The following is a 23,884-nucleotide window of genomic DNA, read 5'->3' as shown; positions in this document are numbered from 1 at the left end:
CTAGAAGTGGGGGAGAGGACACTTGCTAGGTTGCCTAGGTCCCCCCACAGGTCTCTTTACAAGATTTGGCAACATGAAAGGGGCATGTGGTGACTACAGGCCTCTTCATGCCTCATTTATATTGTGAGTATGTAAGGTCAGACTTCATTTAAGTTTCTCCGAACCTGTAATATTATTAGTAATAATTACAATAATATAATGTAATAATAACCAATACCAGTGTAATAATATCAAATGTATTATATTGGTAGAATATGTTTTCATGTAAATTCTTTCTGTGTCATCCATTTAGATTATCTGAACTAGATAATGAAGAGGATTTGCTAGCCCAGAGCCTCATAGAAAAGATGATCAGCTTTAACCCAATTGAAAGGCCACCTGCAAGTGCTATATATAAACATCCGGTATTCTGGAGCAGAAGCAAAATATTAATGTTTTTACAGGTTTGTACTCGGATGCTTCCAAACTTCTCTCATTTATCTGTGGAATGTTTTTTTTAAAGGTAGAAATCATTTGTTTAGATAGGGTGTTACGGTTTTATGTTAAGAATATGAAACTGGGATCTAGAGGATGATATTTAACTCCGATGGGCCAATTTGCAATATCTACTGATACAGATTGTTAAAACACACACAAAACATGTTCCATGATATAGTGTGATATAACGTGGTATAACATGAAATTTCAGTTGGACATGAATTGATTACAGTTAGTACAACATATAATTGTTAAAACATACATAAAGCATTAACATATTCCATTATATGGTGCAGTATGATATGAAAGTTTAGTTGGACATCAATTGATTACAATCAGTATTATTGGGTTGGTGCGAATGAAATGTCCGCTTTGACGTCTGGTGGGAAACTCACCTCAACAACACAACACAGGGATTGACTGAGGTCACGGGTCTAACGTCATAAACTCTGTATATGTCCAGCAAACAGGCTGGAGCACCCAGACAGTCAGGAGGCAGTGTGTTGCTGAACAGGGTCATCTGAAAGTGCACCATGGAGAACACACAATTGCGAGTGATTTGTCTTTACGAATTCAAACTGGGACATTCCGCTCAACAAGCCGCCAAAAACACTAACAGTGCATTTGGGCCAGGAATGGTAAATGAACGCACCATTCGCCGCTGGTTTGTCAAATTTCGTTCCGGTGACACAGCATTCCAAAATGAACCCAGTGGCCATAGACCAACATCATGTTCGGATGAGCTCCTCAGGAACCCCGTGGAAGCGGACCCTCGGAAAAGTGTTCGTGCCATTGCAGACGAGTTAGGCATACACCATACCACTGTCATTTGGCGGCTCCGTGCGATCAGTAAAGTGAAAAAGTTGGACTCACGGGTACCACATGATTTGACACCGATCAACAAGACTCGCCGTCTGGAGGTGTGTAGTTCTCTGAGTGTAAGGAATAACTGGGATGGTTTCCTGCATCGGATTGTCACTTCAGATGAAAAATGGATCTGCTATGACAATCATAAACGATCAGGACAATGGTTGGATCGTGATCAACGTCCAAGGCGGTTTCCGAAACCACCTCTCCACCCACGGAAGGTGTTGTTGCTGGTATGGTGGGTGTAATCCATCATGTCTTTCTCAGGCGAGGTGAAACCATCAATGCAAATTGTTACAGTGCTGAACTCCATGAAATGCACCACAAACTTCTCCACAAGCATCCAGCAATGGTCCACAGACATGTAGTCCTCGTGTTGCACGACAATGCTCGCCCACATGTCGCGCAAAGGACGGTGCAGGCTCTCCATGAGTTGCAATATGAAACCCTTCCTCATCCAGCATATTCTACCGACCTCTCTTCCATTGACTACCATCACTTCTGGCATCTCGATCACTTTCTGACAGGGAAGACCTTTGCTGATGATCGGGCGGTGAAACATGCCGTTGAGGAGATCTTTGCGTCGCAGACTCCAGACTTATTTCGCCATGGAATCCAATTGTTGGCTGAGCGATGACAAAAGTGTGTGGCTGCAGACGGCGAATATTTTGATTAACCAGGTATTGTAGTTTTGATTTTTTTGGCCTTTGGCAATGATGCACCTGGACCGGACATTTCATTCGCACCAACCCAATACATTTAATTATTAAAACACACACAAAACATTTTTCATGTAACATATAACAATCATTCTCTGTGCTTTATATTGTAATGAGAAAATGTTTTTTTAATTTCTTAATGTTCTCATTACTAAGTCATACTTTTTTTTGTCTGGGCATTTTTGTTCATTGCAGAAGAACACTGGAATAAATTAAATAATGAAGATGGTAACATAGACCCACTATACAATTTTCTATTTCACAAGTGGAGTAGGCCACCATTTTTAAAAATCAATGTAACTGAAAACATCAAGAATCTCTGTAAAAGGGATAATGATTTTTGAATTGCCTGATGATATTTGGGATTTATAATTTTTTAAAAATGTGATAAAAATTTGTCATCTTAAATAATAATAATAAAATAGACTGCTTGTTTCACATTTAAGTTGCCACATTCCAACAATATAACACTGACAAGATGCATTGTATAACTGATTATTTTTTAAAGATTTCTAACCATTGTTATAACTGTATCTTTAATCAAACTAAAAATAAATGTTTGATGAAGGTAGTGTGTGCTTCCCTGAAACATCACAACGAAAAACTGTGTTTTTATGCTTGTAACAACTGTAGACTACAAGTTTGTTTTACAGGGTGGCGACACACCTGGATAAACTGGAAAACCAGGAAAAGTCAGGGAATTTGAGGTATCAAAAAGTCAGGGAAATGTCAGGGAATTCTGTCTTGATTCACTTTTTATTATTATTATTTTAAGATATCGTTGTGGAACTCTGCATGGGAACAGGAAATGTTGTTGCTAAGTTTCGGCCTCAACTTTTAGGCCCCTTTTATGCACAACACAACCACAGTGCCAGAAACCAGTGATGGCAGGAGGGGAGGGAGGGGAGAGGGAGAGAGAGTGACGCCGATCTTTTTTCCTTCTATCTTGAAAATGCGACTCAGATCGCGAAATATTGAATTATTTCTCTTCGTGCGGTAAGTGTTTACCGTCTCCTTCATCATTTGTATTTGTCCACCCTTCTGGCACCTTTTCTGATCCTATTCATATATATATATATATATATATATATATATATTAGGGATTGGACCGATTAATCGGTACTCTATCGGTATCGGCCAATACACCTATATCGGTTATTTTACCGATCCGATATATCGATTATTATCTGATAATTGAGTGCAAAATTCTGCCATTTTGTTGTAATTTTTATGGATAATATCCATGCCCTACTTTCTAAAAAAGTAAATGTCTAAATATGCAATTTATCTTGCACTGCATTCACCTTGAAACACACATTTATTAAAGAGGTCAGTGAACCTTTCAGGTTCTTCAAGGGCCATTTCTAATTTTATATCGGATCGGTAGAATATCGGTTATCGGTATCGGTAAATTTTATATTGGTACTTTATCGGTATCAGCCAAAATTTCATATTGACCCATCCATATATATATATATAGATAGATGGATCTTGAGATTTTTCCGGAAGGGCAGAAATATGTGTTAAGCCTCTAAATATTACGTGGAAAATACATTGAATTATAATTTTTTTTGTCCGTATGGGAGTAGTAAGGGGACAGAACTGTCAACAGATGGAGGGGATGGGCGTGGATGGTGCTGTCCGATAGTTGTCGGACGTTGTAGTAAGGCATTTTGTTGGACAAACTGAAGGAACATGGAAACAAATAGGCTCCATTGATACATACGATTTTTGTCGAATATCGCCACCCGACAAAGTATCTCACTACAAAATGTGACAGAAATTGCATGCATGGCACTGTTATGGAATTGATTTTTGTTGGATGTCTTTGGACTGCATCATCCAACAAAAATTGCATGCATAAACAAGAGCTTTAGACTACAAATATGCTGATGGAAATTTATTACTCTTCTGGCTCACTTCACCCTATTTAATGTAGCAGTGCTTACGAAGGCTTTCTTTCAACATCCTGACATATTACTGGTTTCGCACAAGTTAACATACGTTCACAATGACATTGCACTATTCTTAGATATCAAGGAGAATCCAACAAAACGGGATATATATTGAATACTATCACGAAAAAGTGAAACATAAATCTCCATTGGTGAACGTTATAAAAATTGGCAAGTGCATGCTCCAAACCTCAAATTTACTGCAACACTAGTATTGCAATGAAATTATCGCCACTCTCTGTCCTGTCTGTTTAAACTTGTGAGAGACGGTCAATTAATCTCTCACTGAGTGAAGTTACTGTCCAATATTATGAAATAAAATACTAATAATAAATACGCAAATATTTTAATATCATATTTACTTGAATCATTCAATCATAAAAGCATATCACTTTCTTCAAGAATTGACTTTTCTCTGCCAGCCCTGCTAAATTTTCCCTTTTCTTGTACTGATTTATATGAGGGGTGCCCAGAAAGTAATTTTCAATTGATAGGGACCTTGATTTTTCGCAAACGCGAAAACCGTGAAAAATGTTAATTGCTGCGAAGTTGTGTTTATGAATTTGCAGTGATGTTTGGACACATTTTGCCTATTCGAAATATCGAAATAATGCAAATTTGGCATAAAATGCGAATTGTTGGAGTTTTTAGCGATTTTATTTTTAAAAAATGTCCTAAAACAACGAAAAATTCCATGAAATCCAACATTCTTGTCTTTTCTAGGCTTAAAGAAACAAAATGTGCCATATTTGTGTACATAGAACGTGCAAGTTTTCCAACATTTTATTCAAGGGTAAACTATAATGCTTGTTATACATGGAATAATTCCAACAGCCACATTAAATCATGTATTTCCCACGTTTTTTTCAACTTCTATCAAAACAATTTGCATCAAAGAGCAAAGTGACAGGCTTTTAACAGGAGATCGATTGCGTATCTACCGTCACACGGTAGTGCATCTTCAGTATTTGTCGTGTGAGATGTGTTTTGAATTACCAAGCTAAGTTCGCACCATCGGCATTTGTCGAGCGAGAAATAATGGAGCTCAGTTGTTAGGGTGTCTGACTACCATGCGAGAGACCTGGAGTCGATCCCCTGCGGGAGAGAACCGGGATCTTTTTCCACCTGTTCAAACTGCTCCGGCGCGCACCCAGCATCGTATCAAGCGGTTACCTGGAGGAAACTTTGGGGGGTAAAGGTAGCCAGGAGCGTGGTGCTGATCACATCACCCCCACCTTCGGCTGACATCAAGAAAGTGTGGGGGCCCTACCTCCACACCCCCTAGATGCCTTCATTGCTTGATGATAAGCACAGGGGAGCACTTTACTTTTACTTCCTCAGGAATCTGTTCCAACATATCAAACTGTCACGAAATACATAGACCATGTGACCTACAATTTAAAATAGTTTAAAAGCACAATGGAAGTATTAAGTTTTGGTGTATTTGGCAGAAAAATGTTCTAAAACAAAAACACGAATTTTGGAAAACTTAACACTAACAAAGTAAAAAAAAAAAGATAATGCCAATTTTTGGTGCTATAATATATCGGTATTTGTCACATGAGATTGATTGATTTAAATTTTTTGGGTGCGTCGCCACTTTTGATCATTATGCATCCTTCAGTATATACAGGGAAAATTCTATTATCTAAAACCCTTATCTTAAAATTAAAAAGGCGGTATGGAAAATAACTTTCCCAAAATAACTTCCAAGATATCAAACTCTCGGGAAGAGGCGTAGTCCATGTGACTTACAATTTGAAACGGTAGTTTTAAAACACCATGAAGGTATAATTTCAGGTACTTGTCAGAAAATTCGCCTAGAATGAAAATGTGAATTTTGGGGGAAATAACACCGAATAGTAAAAAATAAAAAAATACACCAATTTGAAAAAAAATAACAAAAAAATCAAGGTCCTACCGATTAGGCATAAATAAAACAAGAGTATCAGTAGTAATTTATTGCATTAGTAACCGTGAGTCCTAACCTAATTTTCGGCGTAATCACCACCATTGTTCTGGCATTTGTCGTAGCATGGCACTAAATTTTGTATGCTCATTGCATATGTGTCTGACAGCAAAGACTGGAACTATCTCTACCACATTGTAGCTGTCAAATCCTTCTCCTGCCAGAAACCTCTTCAGTTGAACAAAGAGATGAAAGTCGGTACATTCAAGGCCAAGGTTGTACTGGGAGTGGTCCAAGATCTCTCACCTGAAGTGATGCAAAGGGCCTGCGTGTACTCAGCTGTATGGGGTTGTGCACATTTGATTGGCCTTCCGTGAATTGTCTGCACCATCGTCTGACTATACTATCACTCACGACGTCTGGTCTGCACACCTCACACGATTGCTGGTGGCTCTGTGCCACATTCTGAGCGTGCAAAAATCTGATTACTACAAGTAGGCTACATCGCAGTCGGTGGGAGACTGTATGAGAGCTGCAATCTTTAACCTAGAACTGTCCTAAAATGGCTGAATTGAGACTGTACCAGATTACAGCTACATGCCACTTCTTCCTGCCCGCATGTGTGTGTCGCTCTTTGGCCCCTAGTGCTGCGTACAGTTACCATTGGAGCTTTTTTCAGGATGCCCTTCGTATATGAACTTTCAGATGCTGTTATTAACAGTGCTTCTGCTTTAATGTTTGGTTAGCTAAATCAGTTTCCTATATAATGGAATTCTATAAATTGCTTGCGTTAAATTTCTAATACCCACATACCCTTTTCATCAGCAATAATGGTATAACTGCATGTTGTCAGTTTCACAATACTTCACTTGGGATATACTGTACTGAAGCAGAAATCCCATTGATAGTAAGGAAATATGACACTTTCTTTTATACAATTCAATTGTTTCACTTATGCAAGAGTTAAGTTGTTAGATTTATGCATTGAGAAATGAGTCTGCACTCATGGTTCTTGCAAGCAGAGGGTTCCAAACCTCAGTTGAAATATCAACATATAATACCGAGAATGGATAAGGAGACTGATAAATTACAAAATAATTTTCTTAATCAATCACTCTTCACTGTAATCTCATTTAGTCGTAACTTAAAAAATATTTTATTTTAAACTTACTGTGTATGATAAAATTCCGTAATCCTTCCATAGCTTGTGAATTGTATTAATTTTTCAAATTCACTATTTTGCAGTTTGAATTCAAATCATAGAGAATAGAGAATTTCGTAGAAGATAATATTGGTACTTAACAAATCCATACCTGAATTTGTAAGAGTTTATTATTTCCATTTGCAAAAACATCTATTTATTTTAGTTTGTAATTGTCAGGGGAAAATGTAAATTTTGTCCTGGAAAACCTGGAAAAGTCAGGGAATTTAATTTCTGCTTGTTTGTAGCCACCCTGTTTTAGCAAAACATCTTAGCCTGATTAATTCTGAAAAAAGAAAGAAAAAAAGAACGAATTATCAATCATAACTGTAACAAAGTATTTAGAGAAGTATATACTTTCAAATTTCAAACTGAAAAAAAAGGCTGAGTGTTGAAGCTAATACTGCAGAAAATAACCTGACCAATCTGATGATTAAGAAACTTCCAAAAATTGTTCAAAATGCAATATAGAATTGAAAAAGTATTAAGAAGCTCAAAAGAGTGCAATAAAATGCAAAGTAAAAAAGTTTTCCATTTCTAACTGAATTGAAATTGACAACTGATATGACTAATATTTTTTGTGCCATCTTCAAGGCCCTTACAAAATATGATATTTTGCATCACTTTCTGAGCCATGCAGTTATCCTGCTACAGCAACTAGCAAGATAAGACGAGAAAATTGCTAAATGTAGAATAAGTTCAGAGCGAAGATGAAAAATGTCCAAATTATGTTGAATGGTAGCAGACTTTTCAGATTAATAAGTTAGGGAAAGGTAAAAAAAAATTTCAGCCACATAGTAGTTTTCTCTTCTCTTCATCACAGGATGTGAGTGATCGAATTGAAAAAGTCGAGCAGGACAACATTGTACTTCAGACACTGGAGCGAGGTGGAAGGATTGTAGTTCGAGAGGACTGGAGGCTGCATATTGAACCTGAAATTTCTCAAGATCTGCGGAAGTATCGTAACTACAGAGGGCAAAGTGTTCGTGATTTGCTGCGTGCCTTGAGAAACAAGGTAACTATTGTATAGAAAATATTCATGATGCAAGGTTTCAGTTATATTGACCTTGAATGTCAGGGCTGACACAATACCACTTTGAACTCGCCTTGTAATCAAGAGGTCCTGAGTTCAATGTGGAGGCACATAGTGGTTCGGATTCCACTTTAAACTGTAGGCCCAGTCCCGATTAGCCTTACTGTGCATAAAGTGGACTTAAAACAACAACTCAATCAATCATTACCACTTTGAACAAATATTACAGTGAAAATCAGATTTTACGTTCCTCGATTTTACATTTTCCCGCATTATACATTCAATCTTGATGGTCCCAACATAGCAAAATGTTATAAAATTTTTCTCGATTTTATGTTTTTCCGCATTTTAAGTTTTTAGAGTTTGGTCCCCTGAAAAATTTTAAATCGAGGTTCCACTGTATTACTGATCTCCATGGCAGAGTGGTTAGCACACCGTGCTACAACATCAGGGTCCTCGATTCAAATCCCAGCATGGGCATGGGTGTCACTTTCAATCTTGGCACCAAAGTTGCCAGGATTGAGTCCCGGCCTTGGCACGGATGTTCCTTGTGAGTGTGGCTTCATTAAATTTATCTAATTATCACTCATTCTCATCATTACAATTAGTCGTAAAGTGGCAGAAAAACTACAATTAAAATACTAAAACAAATACACTGTCTCCACAGGAAAAAAGAGTTCACTATTGGTATACGTTATGTAAATTTCCAGTCTTGGAAAACAGCTTTCTTTGCGTTATACATTTTGTGTGACAGTATATCTTTAAGTACGAGACCCATCCGGAAATTAGTAGCCGTTTTTATTTTTTTTTAAACTTTGCAATTGTTAACAACAAACTTTAAACTACTTCTCTACATAGTCACCATGAACATTTAAGCATTTGTCATAACGTGTAACGTTTTTGTAACCCAGCTTCGTATTCCTCTGCCGCCCGTCCATTGAGAAAAGTAGTCACCCCTTCTTTCAGTTCCTGAGCACTGTGAAATGTCTTTCCTCCCCAAAAGTCCTTTACTTTTGTGAAGAAATGAAAATTTGAATCAATTTCATGAAGAACTGTTTGTGAAACATCAGGAAACTGTTCACTGATTTCATCCAGTGTGATGCACTGATCGTTCTTGATGAATTTGTCAACTGCACTCAGCAGTTCGTCCATAGTTTCGACACCAGCCCTAACAGACAACTCATCAATAACATTGTCTCGATAAACCTTCTTTAATTGACTGTGAATATCACATGGTCGCACATTCCTGGCATTGAGAAATGTGATTACAGCCCTAACCTCACAAGTGGCGGCGTTTTCAATTTTTTTGAACATTGTAAACACTCACAGAAACAATAACTACAATGACAGCGATACGAAACTTCGCACACACTCAACTGAAGTCGTTTGATCTTGAGCGGCGGCTACTCGTGTGACTAGTGCTCCACACGGCACGAACGGGTACTACTTTCCAGATGGCCCTCGTATAACTATTATGATACATTTTTCTGTTTCTTCTTTGAAATGAATAACTATGCCCGGTTTCTTGTTTCAAACAGAAACATCATTACCGTGAGCTTTCTACAGAAGCCCAGGACATCCTTGGTCCAATTCCTGAAGCTTTTGTGCAGTACTGGATGTCCAGATTCCCTCTTCTGCTGCTCCACACGTGGTTCAGAATGCAGTGCGTGCAGAATGAAGTTGTTTTCCATGAATACTACCACAGGGAGTATACTTTCTCACAGGTAAGGATCTGTTTTACATAAAATTGTAAACATTGAGTATCGATTGGGACTGAACCAAGAACATGTTTCAAAGAGTTTAGAAATAAGCAGATCAGTTTTTTAATATGCTCCAGTGTAATCATTACGAAAAATAATTTTAGGTGCTTATAATGTATTAATAGCTGTAATTATTAATTAATAATTTCATGAAATAGCTAGTTTTAGATGTAATTTATATGCAAAAGGATGCTATTTTTAGTGCAATGAATTCTATTCTTTGATTATCAGAAAGATACAGTTTTCCCAATACGAAATCTTTATCATATTTTGTAGTTATGCACCACCATATATTCTTTTCAATGTTCTCCGTGGTGAAGTTATTTTCAGTCATCTGTGAGGAGGTGCTTGTACACACAGAACCTTCTCTCCAAGCCTCAAAATCCAACTGCTGCAGATTCCCAAGGCAGGGTATGGGGCTCCCCGAGGCATAGTGGTTGTAGGTTCGATATCTTTTGGAGGCACATAGTGGTTTGGATCCCACTTTAGCCTGTAGGTTCAGTCCCAATTAGCCTATCTGTGCATAAAGTGGGCTAAAGAAATCCTCAAACTCAAAACTCGCACCTCAGGCAGGTTCTCGGTGGTCGTCTCTCCTTGATGAACAGCCTCTACGTTAAGACAGCTGTAGTTTCTGGCACAAACCCTCTCCTTTTACCTAACTGTTGTGTTATTGGGGGAAATAGAGGACATGATTGGTCACTTACAGGGTTACCTTTCTTACTCGTCACAGCAGGCACTCGAAACCCATTCAGGTGGATGTATTCTTGGAATCTTCCCGCTCTCTTTCACTGTTGGAGGCCAGGAATAATTCCAGCCTGTATTTTTGTTTGGCATACTACACCTACAGGCTCTTTAATCGCCTGGGAAGTACAGCATTTAACAACAGAGAATGCCTCATGCAGTCAGTTCAGTCCACATTTTTTTCCAATTTCGTGATGCTGGCTGGAAGATGGCGGAAATTTGCACAGACGTTGACACCCCATGCTGTTGCATTGCTTCTTTTGCCGTTCGGATTCGTTCAAGGGTCTCAAACTTTTGTGGTGGAAATGAAGGATCGTTCTTAATAAAAGTTGTTTTTTAAGTTAAACAAAAGGTTTAAAAGGCATTTTCAGGTCAAAATGGGGGCTTTTAAGCATTTATAGGAATTTTTGGTTCATGTAGGTATTTTAAGTCCTATAGAATTTCAGTAGAGGGGTGCAAAGATCTCTAAATAGCATACATCTAGGATGTAGTAAAAAAAAAAAATGAGCCTAGGAATCCATTCCCTAGTAATCATATACTTAACTCAGAGTGCCGAGTGCTTCAACGTATTATTAAATAGCTAAAGTCCAGGTTAGGCATGTACTTACTTTTCATTTTCTCCAGCTTTCACCACATCATGTGGCTTCTTCCGGAGTTAGGACAGAACGGTAATAGGTAAGTTGGGTTAACGGTTAAAATTGAAGGTAAAAGAATGCAGTGTGTCCTGCTCGTTTATCCTACTCCATCTCAAGCTGGCAGTTGACTGTCTTATTCAAGATGGCTGCCTGGCTGACAGGTAGTAAAGGTGGCAGTATTTTCTGTTGTATTTTCTGTTGTTCATTTGTTTATGTGGATTCTACACTGAAACTTTGCATTTAATGTTAATAGTTCTTTCCAATAATACTTACCATCTCTTGTGATTGGGTGGAGAGAATGCTAGAGAAAAATTGTTGAAGGTAGATGGCAAAAAGAAACACTTTAAGACCTAAGGTTAGTAATTAATTATTTCATTCTTTTCTCCAGATTTTGTCTCAGAGTACATGCCAAATATCAGCATACAGTCCGAAGAAAGACCTGATAGACAGATCTAGCACATTGTTCGATCCTCAGTTTCAAGACAAGGAGGACAAAACAAATGACTCCGTGCGAAGTAATTGGGAAGATTTAACCTTATCTGAGAACGAAATTTCCGTGAAAAACAATAATATTATTGTCCAGCAGAAGGTAAAGGAGCTCACGGAGGATGTGCAGGGAGATTCTGAAGTCGCTAAGATGGAGACCCAAGTAGGTGAAGGACAAACTGAGATAAATGACCGTGATTTCAGCAAGGAAACTGAGGCAATACAAAGTAACGATTTGATCACATTTGGCGAACAGCAACACGATATGAATAGGTGGGTACTCAAGCCATGCCAAGCCGATACTGCAGGTGAGAGTGCTGCCTGTAATTCGAAACTCGACTCCAAAGCACTTGATGAACTTAGAAAGTCCCTTATGGTGAGCGAGGTATTAAAACCTGACAACACAGTACAGGAAACCAACACCCAAGTGCCATGGATATTGGGTTCTGTAAAAAAGAGGAGAAAAAAACGTTAAAATAATAACAATCAAGGCAATTAGTGCCTTTTTTATTGTTGCCTGTGATTCATTCTTTATATTTAAGAGTATTTTAAAGCCATCACAAATATGTATCAGATGGATACATATATTTTGTACTCGTTTTGTACAGTGCACTTGTTTTAAAAGTGTAAATATGCCATTTGTGTACACATTGACACATTACTATGTATATTAAGTACATTTTTAAACATTCAAGCTACTTGCGTATTACGTTGTGTGTATATGTATAGATGTATATATTTTATGTACCTGTTTTTTGAGAAGACTGTTTTACTTGTAAATAGGAAACGTAAGATATTATGACAGTTTTATACAGTTGTTGAGCAGCTCCCAGATGTTAATAATACACATTTATATGTTCATAAATTACATGTAAAGGATCCGTGTATAAGTGCTCGGAACATGGTAGCAATGTGTGTTTTTTATGCATTCAGATAGTGTTGTTTTAGTATTTCCAATGCACACAAAAGATACATCTACATATGTGCATTGCACCATGCCATGAAGGCACATAAGGAGTGTGGCGATAGGACTCCATACAGATTCTCAATGTCGGCCACAGTGGAGGTGATGCAATCAACACCATGCTTTGACTGACTTTTCTTAAAAATTCATTACAATTTGAAGGTATGTGAAACTGTTCTTTTAATTCACTCTTCAGTTGACTATAGAGATTAAATATGCCAATGTAAGTATATATAAATGTCTTTAATGTAAATTGGAGAATGTTACCGTTGTTATGAGAAGAATACTTGTTACATATTACTTACGTGAAATTTCGTATTTCCGCGTTGCACAATTTAATGGTTATTTCCGATTTCGAATACTCTCTACCTTCGTTCACTAAGGGTACGGCATCTGGAGCGGAGATGGTACCACATTTCTGGGAACTAACAAAGCAGTGACGTGGTACCATCTCTGCTCCAGATGCCGTACCCTTAGTGAATGAAGACAGAGTCTCTTTGAAATTAATCAGAAATAACCATTAAATTGTGCAACACGGTAATATGAAATTTGACGTAATTCTCAAACCACGTTTACCGCATCCTGAACTGCTACATAGTTTTGTGTCTCTCGCTTGTATTCTTTGTAATGGAGTTGTACATTTTATGACTTGTTAAAATAATTTTAAATAATCATTATACACAAAATATTCATATACCATAGTTCTTCGAATTGAAGATGCCATCGAATCTAAGGCACACCTGAATTATTGCCAATTTTTTTCAGAAAAAACAATTCTTTGATTTTAAGGTGCAGGAATATGCACAAAGACATTCATATTTTAACCTTTGCGGTGGCCCTTTTGCTTCTCCATATTTATCCTGTTACCAGTACCTTACTACAAGTGCGTCCTGTCAACTAAACCTGACTATCGGTATGTACTGGGAAACATCAAGATTCTATCTCCCGCGCTTTCTCGATTACGAAACTGATAACAATTTAATGACTATTTCTTGTAAAATGTTCATTGTTGTCCTAACACAGCAAATTTAAAGGGGAAAAATTTTGTTTAGCATTTTCTTATCAGGAAAATGAAATGTTGATTGTTGTATTGCAGCTACCGGTAATTTTAAGGAAAGTTAAGAAAAAAATATTTACTCTTTATAACTACCGGTATTAGAAACTGCAGTAGATTCTATGTTGTCCGTGCATGAAATACGTATATTGTAGTATATACATCGAATCTAAAGCTCACCTGAATTTTGGACGTCTAAAATCTGACAAAAACCTGCACCTTAGATTCGAAAAACTACGGTAATTGTCATTATAAGAGCACTGTCTTAAAGAACGTACTTAAAATCCATCCTCATCAAGTGCCACGGTGCAGAGTGGGTAACTCAATGTGCTATGTTGCCAAGGTTCCTGGGTTCGAATCCCAGCTGAGTGTTTTATGAGGATCCCTTCAACATATCACGATTAGTCAAAAGTGGCAGAAAAGTGACGCAAAATAACAAAAAACAACCAATCAAATGGAACTGTCACTCTGGTTTCACATTCAATCCCCGCCTGAGGCTTTCATAACACTTTAAACCATTAGTCTGGTCCCGATTAGCCTATCTGTGCATAAGAAAGAGAACAAACTATATTGCTTACACATTCATTATGTCACAAACTATTCTCCTTGGATTGTCACATGCTGTGCAAGTGAACCCAAGTGTCCTGCAGTGTTTTACCAGGTGGTAATAGATTGAAGCTCCTGATAGCCTAGTAGTTAAGGTTGTTACAGAAGTGGTCTTGGTGCAGATGCACAGTGATTAATATCACCCAATCTACATTGTGCACCCAGTTGCGCATAAAGTGAAGTTAAATTTCCATGACACAAATACGTCACAAACAGCACTTGCATATAGGGTGACAATTAATGAACTATATGAAATAAAACGGAAATTAGTGACGAACCACGTAGTACACAAACTGTATTGCACATGTAAACGGCACTACAGACATTCGGATTTAGGTTATGACATGTTCAATATGTCTGCCAACTCTGGCGATGACGTGGCGGAGACGAACAGCAAAATTCTGCATGACCCGCTGAAGTGTCTTAACATTGATGCTGTCGATGACCTGACTGTCATCACAAACACTACCTGTTCTCTCAAACTTGCGAATCAAGTCTCATGCGCATACGAATTCCCATCATGCCCTGTGGCCAGCCACGCTGTTTGGACGTCATCACGCGAACCGTTCAGAAATTATGACTGTTTTATTTCATATAGTTCATTGATTGTCACCCTGTATCTTCATGAATTTATTTTGCATATCTCAGTATTTCCTAGTACACACTCAACAGGGGTAAGTGAACAGTGTGGAAAAGAAAGCTTGACTTGAAGAATGGCACCTTGTGTTCAATAATTCGAAATAATTAGTGTTCGAGTAGTAAAAAAGGGTCTTGCCCCTTCCCCTCAAGTCAATGGCATCTGCTTTAATTAATTCTGAGCTGGCACCCCGTGAAGAGACATAATGGTTCAGATGCTACATTAAACAGCAGGTCCAGTCCCAATTAGCCTTTCTTTGCATAAAGTGGGCTTAAAACAAAAACTGGTTATTCTGAGCTGGTATCAGAAAATCACTATGCAACTATTTCAGTATTTTGATTATCTTGCATATAGAGCTGAGCTCATACGGATCCATGATGAGGTACAAGTTCAAATTTTATTATTGATACCAACTGTTAGCATTCCGGAGTCTTGGTATCTTGCAGGGTTCACAAAAAATGTGTGACACTCTTGCAGACACTAATTATCTGACAAAATTCAAATTTTTAATTTTGCACCAGTATTATGTGAAATTACAGCAATTTTAATGTCCTTAAACTTTTTTTCAAGCAGAACTGTATTAAAATGATATATGATTGCAATATGTATGTTTATATTAGGGATGTACTGATATGAAATTTTTGCCAACACCAATAAACTACAAGTACATTAAAACCTCGTTAATCTGGACTAATGGGGGGGGGGATAAGTGACCGGTTTAACGAAAGTCCAGATTAACTGAAATAACCTAAAAGAACAGTAGAAAGTGCATTAAAACTCAGTTTATAGCAACAAAACACATTTATTATGGTGTATTTGAAGGGCATAGGCTTAAAAACACTATACAGTAAAGTACAAAGTCTACGGGGAAACAGAATTTCATCAGTGGTTGACTGCCTTTTCTTTGGGAAGTTCTCTTGTTGACTTCTAGCCACATTTAAAACCTTGGATTCTGCTTTTCTTTCCTGTTTCTTGTCTTTTGCCTGTCCGGATTAAGCAAAGTCTGGCTTAACGAGGTTTTACTGTATTGCTGTTATACAGATCCGATATGAAGTTGTAAATGGTGTATTAACATTTGTAACCGTGCCTGTAATGGGTTTTGCTTTGAAAGAGAGACTGCATATTTAGACATTTACTTTACAAAATGAGGACATATGATTGTGTGTTTATGTGTATATAAAAAAAAATTACATATTATTTACTAAATTACTTGTTGTTCATAGATAAACAATATTGGTGATTTTACAGGTACACTGATATGTTTAAAGTGGCCAATACTGATGGAGAACTGATGAAATCTGTTTCATCCCTAATATTAACCGATATTCTGAACAACTTTTAAGTGTTAACATTTTTAATCATCAATATCAGTGGAAACTGGTAAGATTATTGGCTTATGTATTGCTTCAAAGTGGTATTGACTCAGCGATACGAAAGTCTTATGGGTGAGCCAAATTGTTAGTGCTCTCACCTTAGGTGTGAGTGGTCCTGGGTTCGATTCCCAGTGGGGTTCATTTCATTGTTGACCCAGCATCATGAGGACAATATGGAAGTTACTTGAAAGGAAGTAGTTGAGGACCCTGATCCACTTCGCAGGACTTACCTCTCAAAGAGGCAATCATTTTACCAATCCGATGCTTCTATAAATAGCCTTCGCTGCAAAATTCCACAATTTAGTTATTATTGTTATAAACATAATTTGTATGCCCTAATTTTATAAAGTAAAATGTCTCCGTAGCTGGTTGTTTTTCAAAGGTTCAAACCATTGCAGGCACCCAGTAACTTTCTTAGAGAGAGACCAAGGAACCATCCATATTCCTCAAGGAACATTTTTTGTTTCTTATTGGATTGGTAAACTATTGGTTATTGGTATCAGTGAACTTCTATACTGTTTCTTATTGGATTGGTAGACTATTGGTTACTGGTATCAGTGAACTTCTGTATTGTTTGTTATTGGATTGGTAGACTATTGGTTACTGGTATCAGTGAACTTCTATACTGTTTCTTATTGGATTGGTAGACTATTGGTTACTGGTATCAGTGAACTTCTATACTGTTTCTTATTGGATTGGTAGACTATTGGTTACTGGTATCAGTGAACTTCTATACTGTTTCTTATTGGATTGGTAGACTATTGGTTACTGGTATCAGTGAACTTCTATACTGTTTCTTATTGGATTGGTAGACTATTGGTTACTGGTATCAGTGAACTTCTATACTGTTTCTTATTGGATTGGTAGACTATTGGTTACTGGTATCAGTGAACTTCTATATTGTTTCTTATTGGATTGGTAGACTATTGGTTACTGGTATCAGTGAACTTCTATACTGTTTCTTATTGGATTGGTAGACTATTGGTTACTGGTATCAGTGAACTTCTATACTGTTTCTTATTGGATTGGTAGACTATTGGTTACTGGTATCAGTGAACTTCTATACTGTTTCTTATTGGATTGGTAGACTATTGGTTACTGGTATCAGTGAACTTCTATACTGTTTCTTATTGGATTGGTAGACTATTGGTTACTGGTATCAGTGAACTTCTATATTGTTTCTTATTGGATTGGTAGACTATTGGTTACTGGTATCAGTGAACTTCTATATTGTTTCTTATTGGATTGGTAGACTATTGGTTACTGGTATCAGTGAACTTCTATATTGTTTCTTATTGGATTGGTAGACTATTGGTTACTGGTATCAGTGAACTTCTATACTGTTTCTTATTGGATTGGTAGACTATTGGTTACTGGTATCAGTGAACTTCTATACTGTTTCTTATTGGATTGGTAGACTATTGGTTACTGGTATCAGTGAACTTTTATACGGTTTTTTATTGGATTGGTAGACTATTGGTTACTGGTATCGGTGAACTTTTATACTGGCAAAACTCCATATCTGGATTGAGGAGATAAATGACTATCGGCCTGTATAGCCACATTGGTGTACCAACGACTTCTGTGGCAGAGTAGTTAGCACCGTACTATGATGACAGGTGTCCCAGGTTCAAATCCGGGCTTGTGCATGTGTATTATTTCATCATATCATCACTCCTCATTGTCATGATTAGCCAAAAGTGGCCGAAAAATTATGCTAAGCAACGAAAAACAAATCAAACATCAATGTATCCGTAAAAGTACCGATAATTTTAGGATCTGGTATAAAATAGTCTTTAGCTGCAAAATTATGCTGTTTTGTTAAGTTTTTAATGAAATATAAATATTCTTTCATACCAAATATTTATTTTACAAGTTGAATTAATAAACACAGATATGAGAGTATGTGTGGGGAGGGTACAAACTTATTATTAGGGCTCGGATAGTTATGCACTTTAAAAACCCATTTAATTTATAAATGCTGTATATTACAAACTATGAAAGATTACATGCCAGGCAATGAATATGCATTATTCTGAATGCTGATTCGCTACACAGATTTTTTCAATTAATATGGTTCTGCGTTAAATGAAACGCAATACATTACAGATCAAGATCATGATTGCATTTTAATAACAACATGTCTCAAATTTTCGAACTTGAAACTACTACAGTTTGCAGCTAGAATACTCTTATATTCAGAAAACTTGTATTCAAGATACAAGTGGACTGTATTTTAGGGCAACAGTCAGACACACAAAGTTCCAGATCATCCACACGTTCATTTGCATTCAGAATTTTGCAAACTTTCACCATTGTTGCATACACACTGTTCATTTTCAATACTGCATCCAATTCCAATTTCTGAACATACATAGGATCTTCAACCTGGGCGAGGGCCTCTTTTTTAATGTCTTCTATAATTTTGATGCTTGTTTGAAGCTGTAACCCTTTGCACACTGTGTTGGCAGCTTAGTCGATTGTTGGTGAGAATGATGTACTTGCCACATTTCATACAATCCAAGAAAAAGATAAAGAAAGAAAAGAGAAGCAAGAAGAAGAAGAATACAGTATATGCTCGATGTGGGTACAAAAATATGCACATCAACTTATTTTCATACAAATATGCACCTGCATATGAAATATGCATTTTTAGTTAAAAATCCATAAATATGCATTTGCATATGCAAAATGCATAATTATCCGAGCCCTACTTATATATTTCTTTGTGCACAAGTAGTGTTACAAAGTACTGTGTGGTAAAAGCATAGTCTCTTGTTGGCATATTTTTGGGGATAGCCATTTGTTACTAATATTTCTTGTTGCCTTCATACAAAGATTATGACCAATATCCATGGCTTTGTAAATATGTAGCTAATAATGTTTTATATACAGTTTGTCTTCAAAAGAATTACGTGGTGTGGTGTTTTGTAAGATTATAATTACTTTGCAATGTCTGCACAAGATCTGTATTTTTGTCTTTGTTGAATTACTTAAAATAAGAGGAGATATAGTGCAAAAGAGTTTCGGCTCATGGTTAATATTCTCACCAGTGGGAGTACCGATTCCATTGGTGCCTCAGTATCATGTGAACATTTGAGACTATAACGAACAGTCTAAAAATTCATATGGACTAAAATGTACTGACTGTGGATCATTGAACATAAGAGCTTCTTGGTAAGCCTCGACTCTGAAAAGTATTACCATGGAGTTTAAGAATTTTTAGTAAAACAGTTTCAAGTTTGTAAACATTGTATAGGTATTTCTGAGAAAATATATATTTTAATCTAATTGTTTGGTTTTTATGTATATTTTAGCTCCGATGCACATGTCAGGCTTTACACATCTTCCCAATGGAACGAGATTTACTTCCTTGCGAGTCTGTGTGAAACCAGATGCATTGTTTTCCATTATTCTACAACATTCATTTTAATTACTCCCCATACTCGGCAAGTCAACCGCCTCCTCAATGGGTTAGTGGTAATGTTGTCGCCTTGTATTCAAGGGGTACCGGGTTTGATAGCTTGTGGAGGCACCTAGCAGTGTTGTTCGGATTCCACTTTAAACTGTAGGTCCAGTCCCGATTAGCCCATTGTGCATAAACATTTTAATGAGCAAGCCAACTGTCATCCACAGACATTTAAAGTTGGTTGATTTATTTTCTGTTTTGATATCATCCAGTTATGGAGAACAAAAATTTAATATTTAAAACAGAGTTAGTCTTTTTGTTTTGATTACCATGCAAGTCGTAAAAATCACACAATGTTCTGCATGATTAATTCTCTTCTAGTCTACGGTTGTCACAAGCATAAAAACATGTTTTTTCTTGCGAGCATTCAGAACACACGCTTCCTTTTTTTTTTTTTTAATGCTTGTAACAACGGTAGACTACAATGCAAGCAATGTGTACATACAAGAAAAAATACTTCTGCACGATTTTGAAAGAAAAAGCTGTCTCTTATTGCTGGGTGTGTTGCATAATGCACTGTGAAAGCAGGTATCCTACGTTCGAATCCTGAGTAAGTCATCAGTAAGTATTTGTCCTATCATTATCATTAATTTCATCATTCATCCTTGTTACCACAATTAATCCAAGTAGTACAAAGGAAATTTAAAATAACAGAACTTGAAAAAGAAAAGACGTTGTAAGGGTTATAATAATCGCAATCAAGACCTCTACGCTATGGTCTACTTTCTATCAGGTTTGAATTCAGGCACTTTCCACCATGTTACAGTCTAAGGGTTGACAGTGTTTCAGGAGAATATCCTCGAATGCCAATGAAAGGCTGCTTGAGAGACTTTAATCCTCAACCGGCTGTTGCACTCAGTTTTGTTTTTGGACAGGTCACAGACATAGCAGAGAAAAAAGGGGAAGAGAGTTTCCAAAATGTTAAAATAAACACACATCAACTACCAATTTTGTATACTTCATATTTCTTTATCCTTCAAAGCTAGACAAAAAAAAAAGACGACTACAGAAAGTGATTTTTCTTTTTCTTTTCTTTTTTAGGTTTTCATCAATCACTGTACAAAACAGGTTCCTTCTAAACTTTATACAGCAACTCAAAAAGAGTATTCAATTTGTTTCCAAACAAACAGATTTCAAGAAGAACATATAATTTTCCAAGCATGCAATTTTTTCAAGTTTACATACATTTTTATATATATTTATATATATACAGATACGTATACAGTAGTTTTTAGATTTTCATTCAATTTTTGCAACAATCTCCCACTCATGCATGCATACAGACACACAAAATGAAAAACTATTTATAAAACATAACCAAACAGTTGATACTCCACATCTTAACAAACCCGGATGATCTGAATTATTTTTTTCTTTAAAGCTTCGAGTAACTGAAAACTCTTAACTGAAGGCAAGTAACATTTATACAGATTAAGCACTGACCTATTTTGTGTATGTTAATGAAACTAGAAAGTGCATCATATATTCAACTATATTGTTACTAATATTCTCAAGAAATATCACAAAGAATGCATTTTTTGACTAATGGAAAACGTTAGTCAAGACTTGAAATTTGTATTATTTTTGTCTTCATATACCTCTGGCAATGCTTCAAGGTTTTCATAAATTGTTTTTAAAATATGCAATCTTTTACACATCAGCACTATATATACCGGTAAACACTTTACACACATTGAATTGCTGGTATTGCATTAAAATTCTGTAAGGAATTTTTTCTTGTTAATAAATCAACAATTTATTTTACCATGATATTTCTTGAACAAAAAAAAATCAAAATACTTAAAAAATTTCCATTCCTTTTTTCTCTCATTGAATTCAAAGTAAATAATACATTTCAATAAATAAACATTACTCTATTGAGAACTCTGAACACTTATGCTATGAAGTTACATCATTGTTAATATTCTTGTTTCACTATGAATTGTTAAATTGAACAAAATAAATAGACGTTCACAAGTCGTACTTATCAAATTAACTGCAATGTAATGTTGTTTTGTATTTTTATCTATTTGTGCAAAAAACACTGGTATTTAGTACATGTAAAAAATGTTCATGTGCCCAGTTAAAATAAAATTTAATAACACATGACAGAGCTTAATATCATGAATTATTTTTATGCAAGAAATGGAAATAATACCCACTGCATGTTTGAACATCCTTAAGTAAAAATTTCAATCACTTATTCTAAAGACAGGTCGAAAATTTAAAATGAACAGAAGCATTGAAAAACTCCTTTGCTGCCCTGTGGTATATTCCACACAGTACTTTTGACAATAATGTCCAAATGTCTGCATAAGTGTCATGTTTGTTGAGTGAACCACTTGTCATTTTGAGACTTGGACTGCCAGAGTTGCGTAACCATTTGTAAATATATTTAATGACAGGAGGGTACAATTTCTTGCGACAAACCCTGGTGCGTCACCATAATCAAAATAATAACAGTTATATTGCAATACAGAAAACATTACCATTATTCTAAGCAGATCAAGATTTATAACAAACAGAAAAATCTATAGAAATTATGCTCAAGTAACAAATGTGGTTGATACTTGGATAAACCACAATGCTTCCTCAACATTTTCTTATGTACAGAAACTGGGAGAAAATCAATTTCTACGACATAACAAATTGTCCACCATTACTACAGCGTGGAAGGATATTTCTTCATGATATGCCACTATTTTTTTATATTTGCCTTCATTTCTACACATTTGTAATAAATCTATACATGCTATTTTTCTACCAGTACTCTAGATACTCATTACAACTAATTGCAATAATTATTATATTTATAAAACCTGTACAAATCACTGATACAGTTAAGAATGTTTAATACAGAAATGTAATTATTAATATCTGACTTAGCACAATAATTGTACAACAGTTTCTGTATACACATAAGTATATCTGAACTTTGAAAAAAAAAACAGAAAAAATAATTTTCTTCATGTGTAATGCTAAACTCTTAAAATAAAAACATGACAGTCAAAGGAAAATTATTCACAATAGCACATATGATTTAGTTGAAGCAGCAATGATTTTACGTAGGTCAGTGTCTTTACGTGTAATATTTCTATGATGGCTCAGTCATACAGCACACCCACACGGAAACAGCAGTAACAATAACAATTTACAAACCTTGAGAAAAAATGTTTTTTTTTTTAGAACAAATGTCAGTTACGCGTGAAATTTACAAACACGTAGAGCAGGACTTACACTAGTATGGAAAAATTGCCAACACAAACGATTCCACGGCTTGGCAACGTGGAGATATTTGGCATCACGTTTCCTATTACATGAACTATTAGTTTCTCAATTTTTGCAAATATGAAGTACATAAATGCATCAGAGAAAAGTGCTGTAACAACTAGACCGATTGCAGCTTTGCACGACCAGTCAAGTTAAAAAAAAATCAGTGTTTCTTTTAGTAAATCCAGAATACAATTTCCGAGTTACTGTAGATGCTTGTAGGTTCCTGAATCAGCTCAGGCATAACAATCAGAATGCAACAATGGCACATATCGAGGGTGGGATTTGAAATTTAATTGTTTTTTCTCTCTACCTTTTCTACATTTCTAGACAATTGCTGTAGACACAGCAAAACATACACTTATTGTTGCTTTGGAAATCCCTAGACAGCACGTGATAAATGTCAATGCAAATGACAGCGAATGAAAATAAATGACGAAGGAATGTGCATTTACAGGAAAAAAAGTTAACATTGTTATTTCACTGTTCATGCCAGAAATGTTGAGTTTCTCACAGCAAAATTTGCATTTGATTGTTTCTTTTAGCCCCATTCCATTTTCTTCTGGATAGGGGGAAGAATAAATTCTTAAATGCACATCCACTCTTCTTGAAGTAAGTGATCAATGGATTAAATGTGAAAACAAGCAACTATTCCTGACCGTAACATCTTTCCATCTAGATGTTTTCGACATAAATATCTCCGGCAGGAACATTTCCTGAAGAAATTT

The 23,884-nt window shown here is 36.2% G+C and overlaps 1 protein-coding gene across 1 annotated transcript in view; it reads left to right on the top strand.

The window, feature by feature from the left end:
- Ire1 (serine/threonine-protein kinase/endoribonuclease Ire1) overlaps nucleotides 1–19,702 on the top strand; it is a 73,786-nt gene extending 54,084 nt beyond the window's left edge. The window contains exons 15-18 of the mRNA XM_083125529.1: nucleotides 293–443; nucleotides 7,952–8,143; nucleotides 9,700–9,885; nucleotides 11,686–19,702. Coding sequence (XP_082981655.1) covers nucleotides 293–443; nucleotides 7,952–8,143; nucleotides 9,700–9,885; nucleotides 11,686–12,258 — 1,102 coding nt within the window. The 3' untranslated portion in view covers nucleotides 12,259–19,702. The remainder of the gene's footprint in view (nucleotides 1–292; nucleotides 444–7,951; nucleotides 8,144–9,699; nucleotides 9,886–11,685) is intronic.
- Nucleotides 19,703–23,884: the final 4,182 nt, after the last annotated feature.

The sequence above is a fragment of the Lepisma saccharinum genome, chromosome 7 (assembly GCF_977018435.1).
Source record: "Lepisma saccharinum chromosome 7, izLepSacc3.1, whole genome shotgun sequence".
NCBI lineage: Eukaryota > Metazoa > Arthropoda > Insecta > Zygentoma > Lepismatidae > Lepisma > Lepisma saccharinum.
The sequence above is the reverse complement of the archived record's forward strand: the minus strand, read 5'-3'. Positions and strand labels throughout refer to the sequence as shown.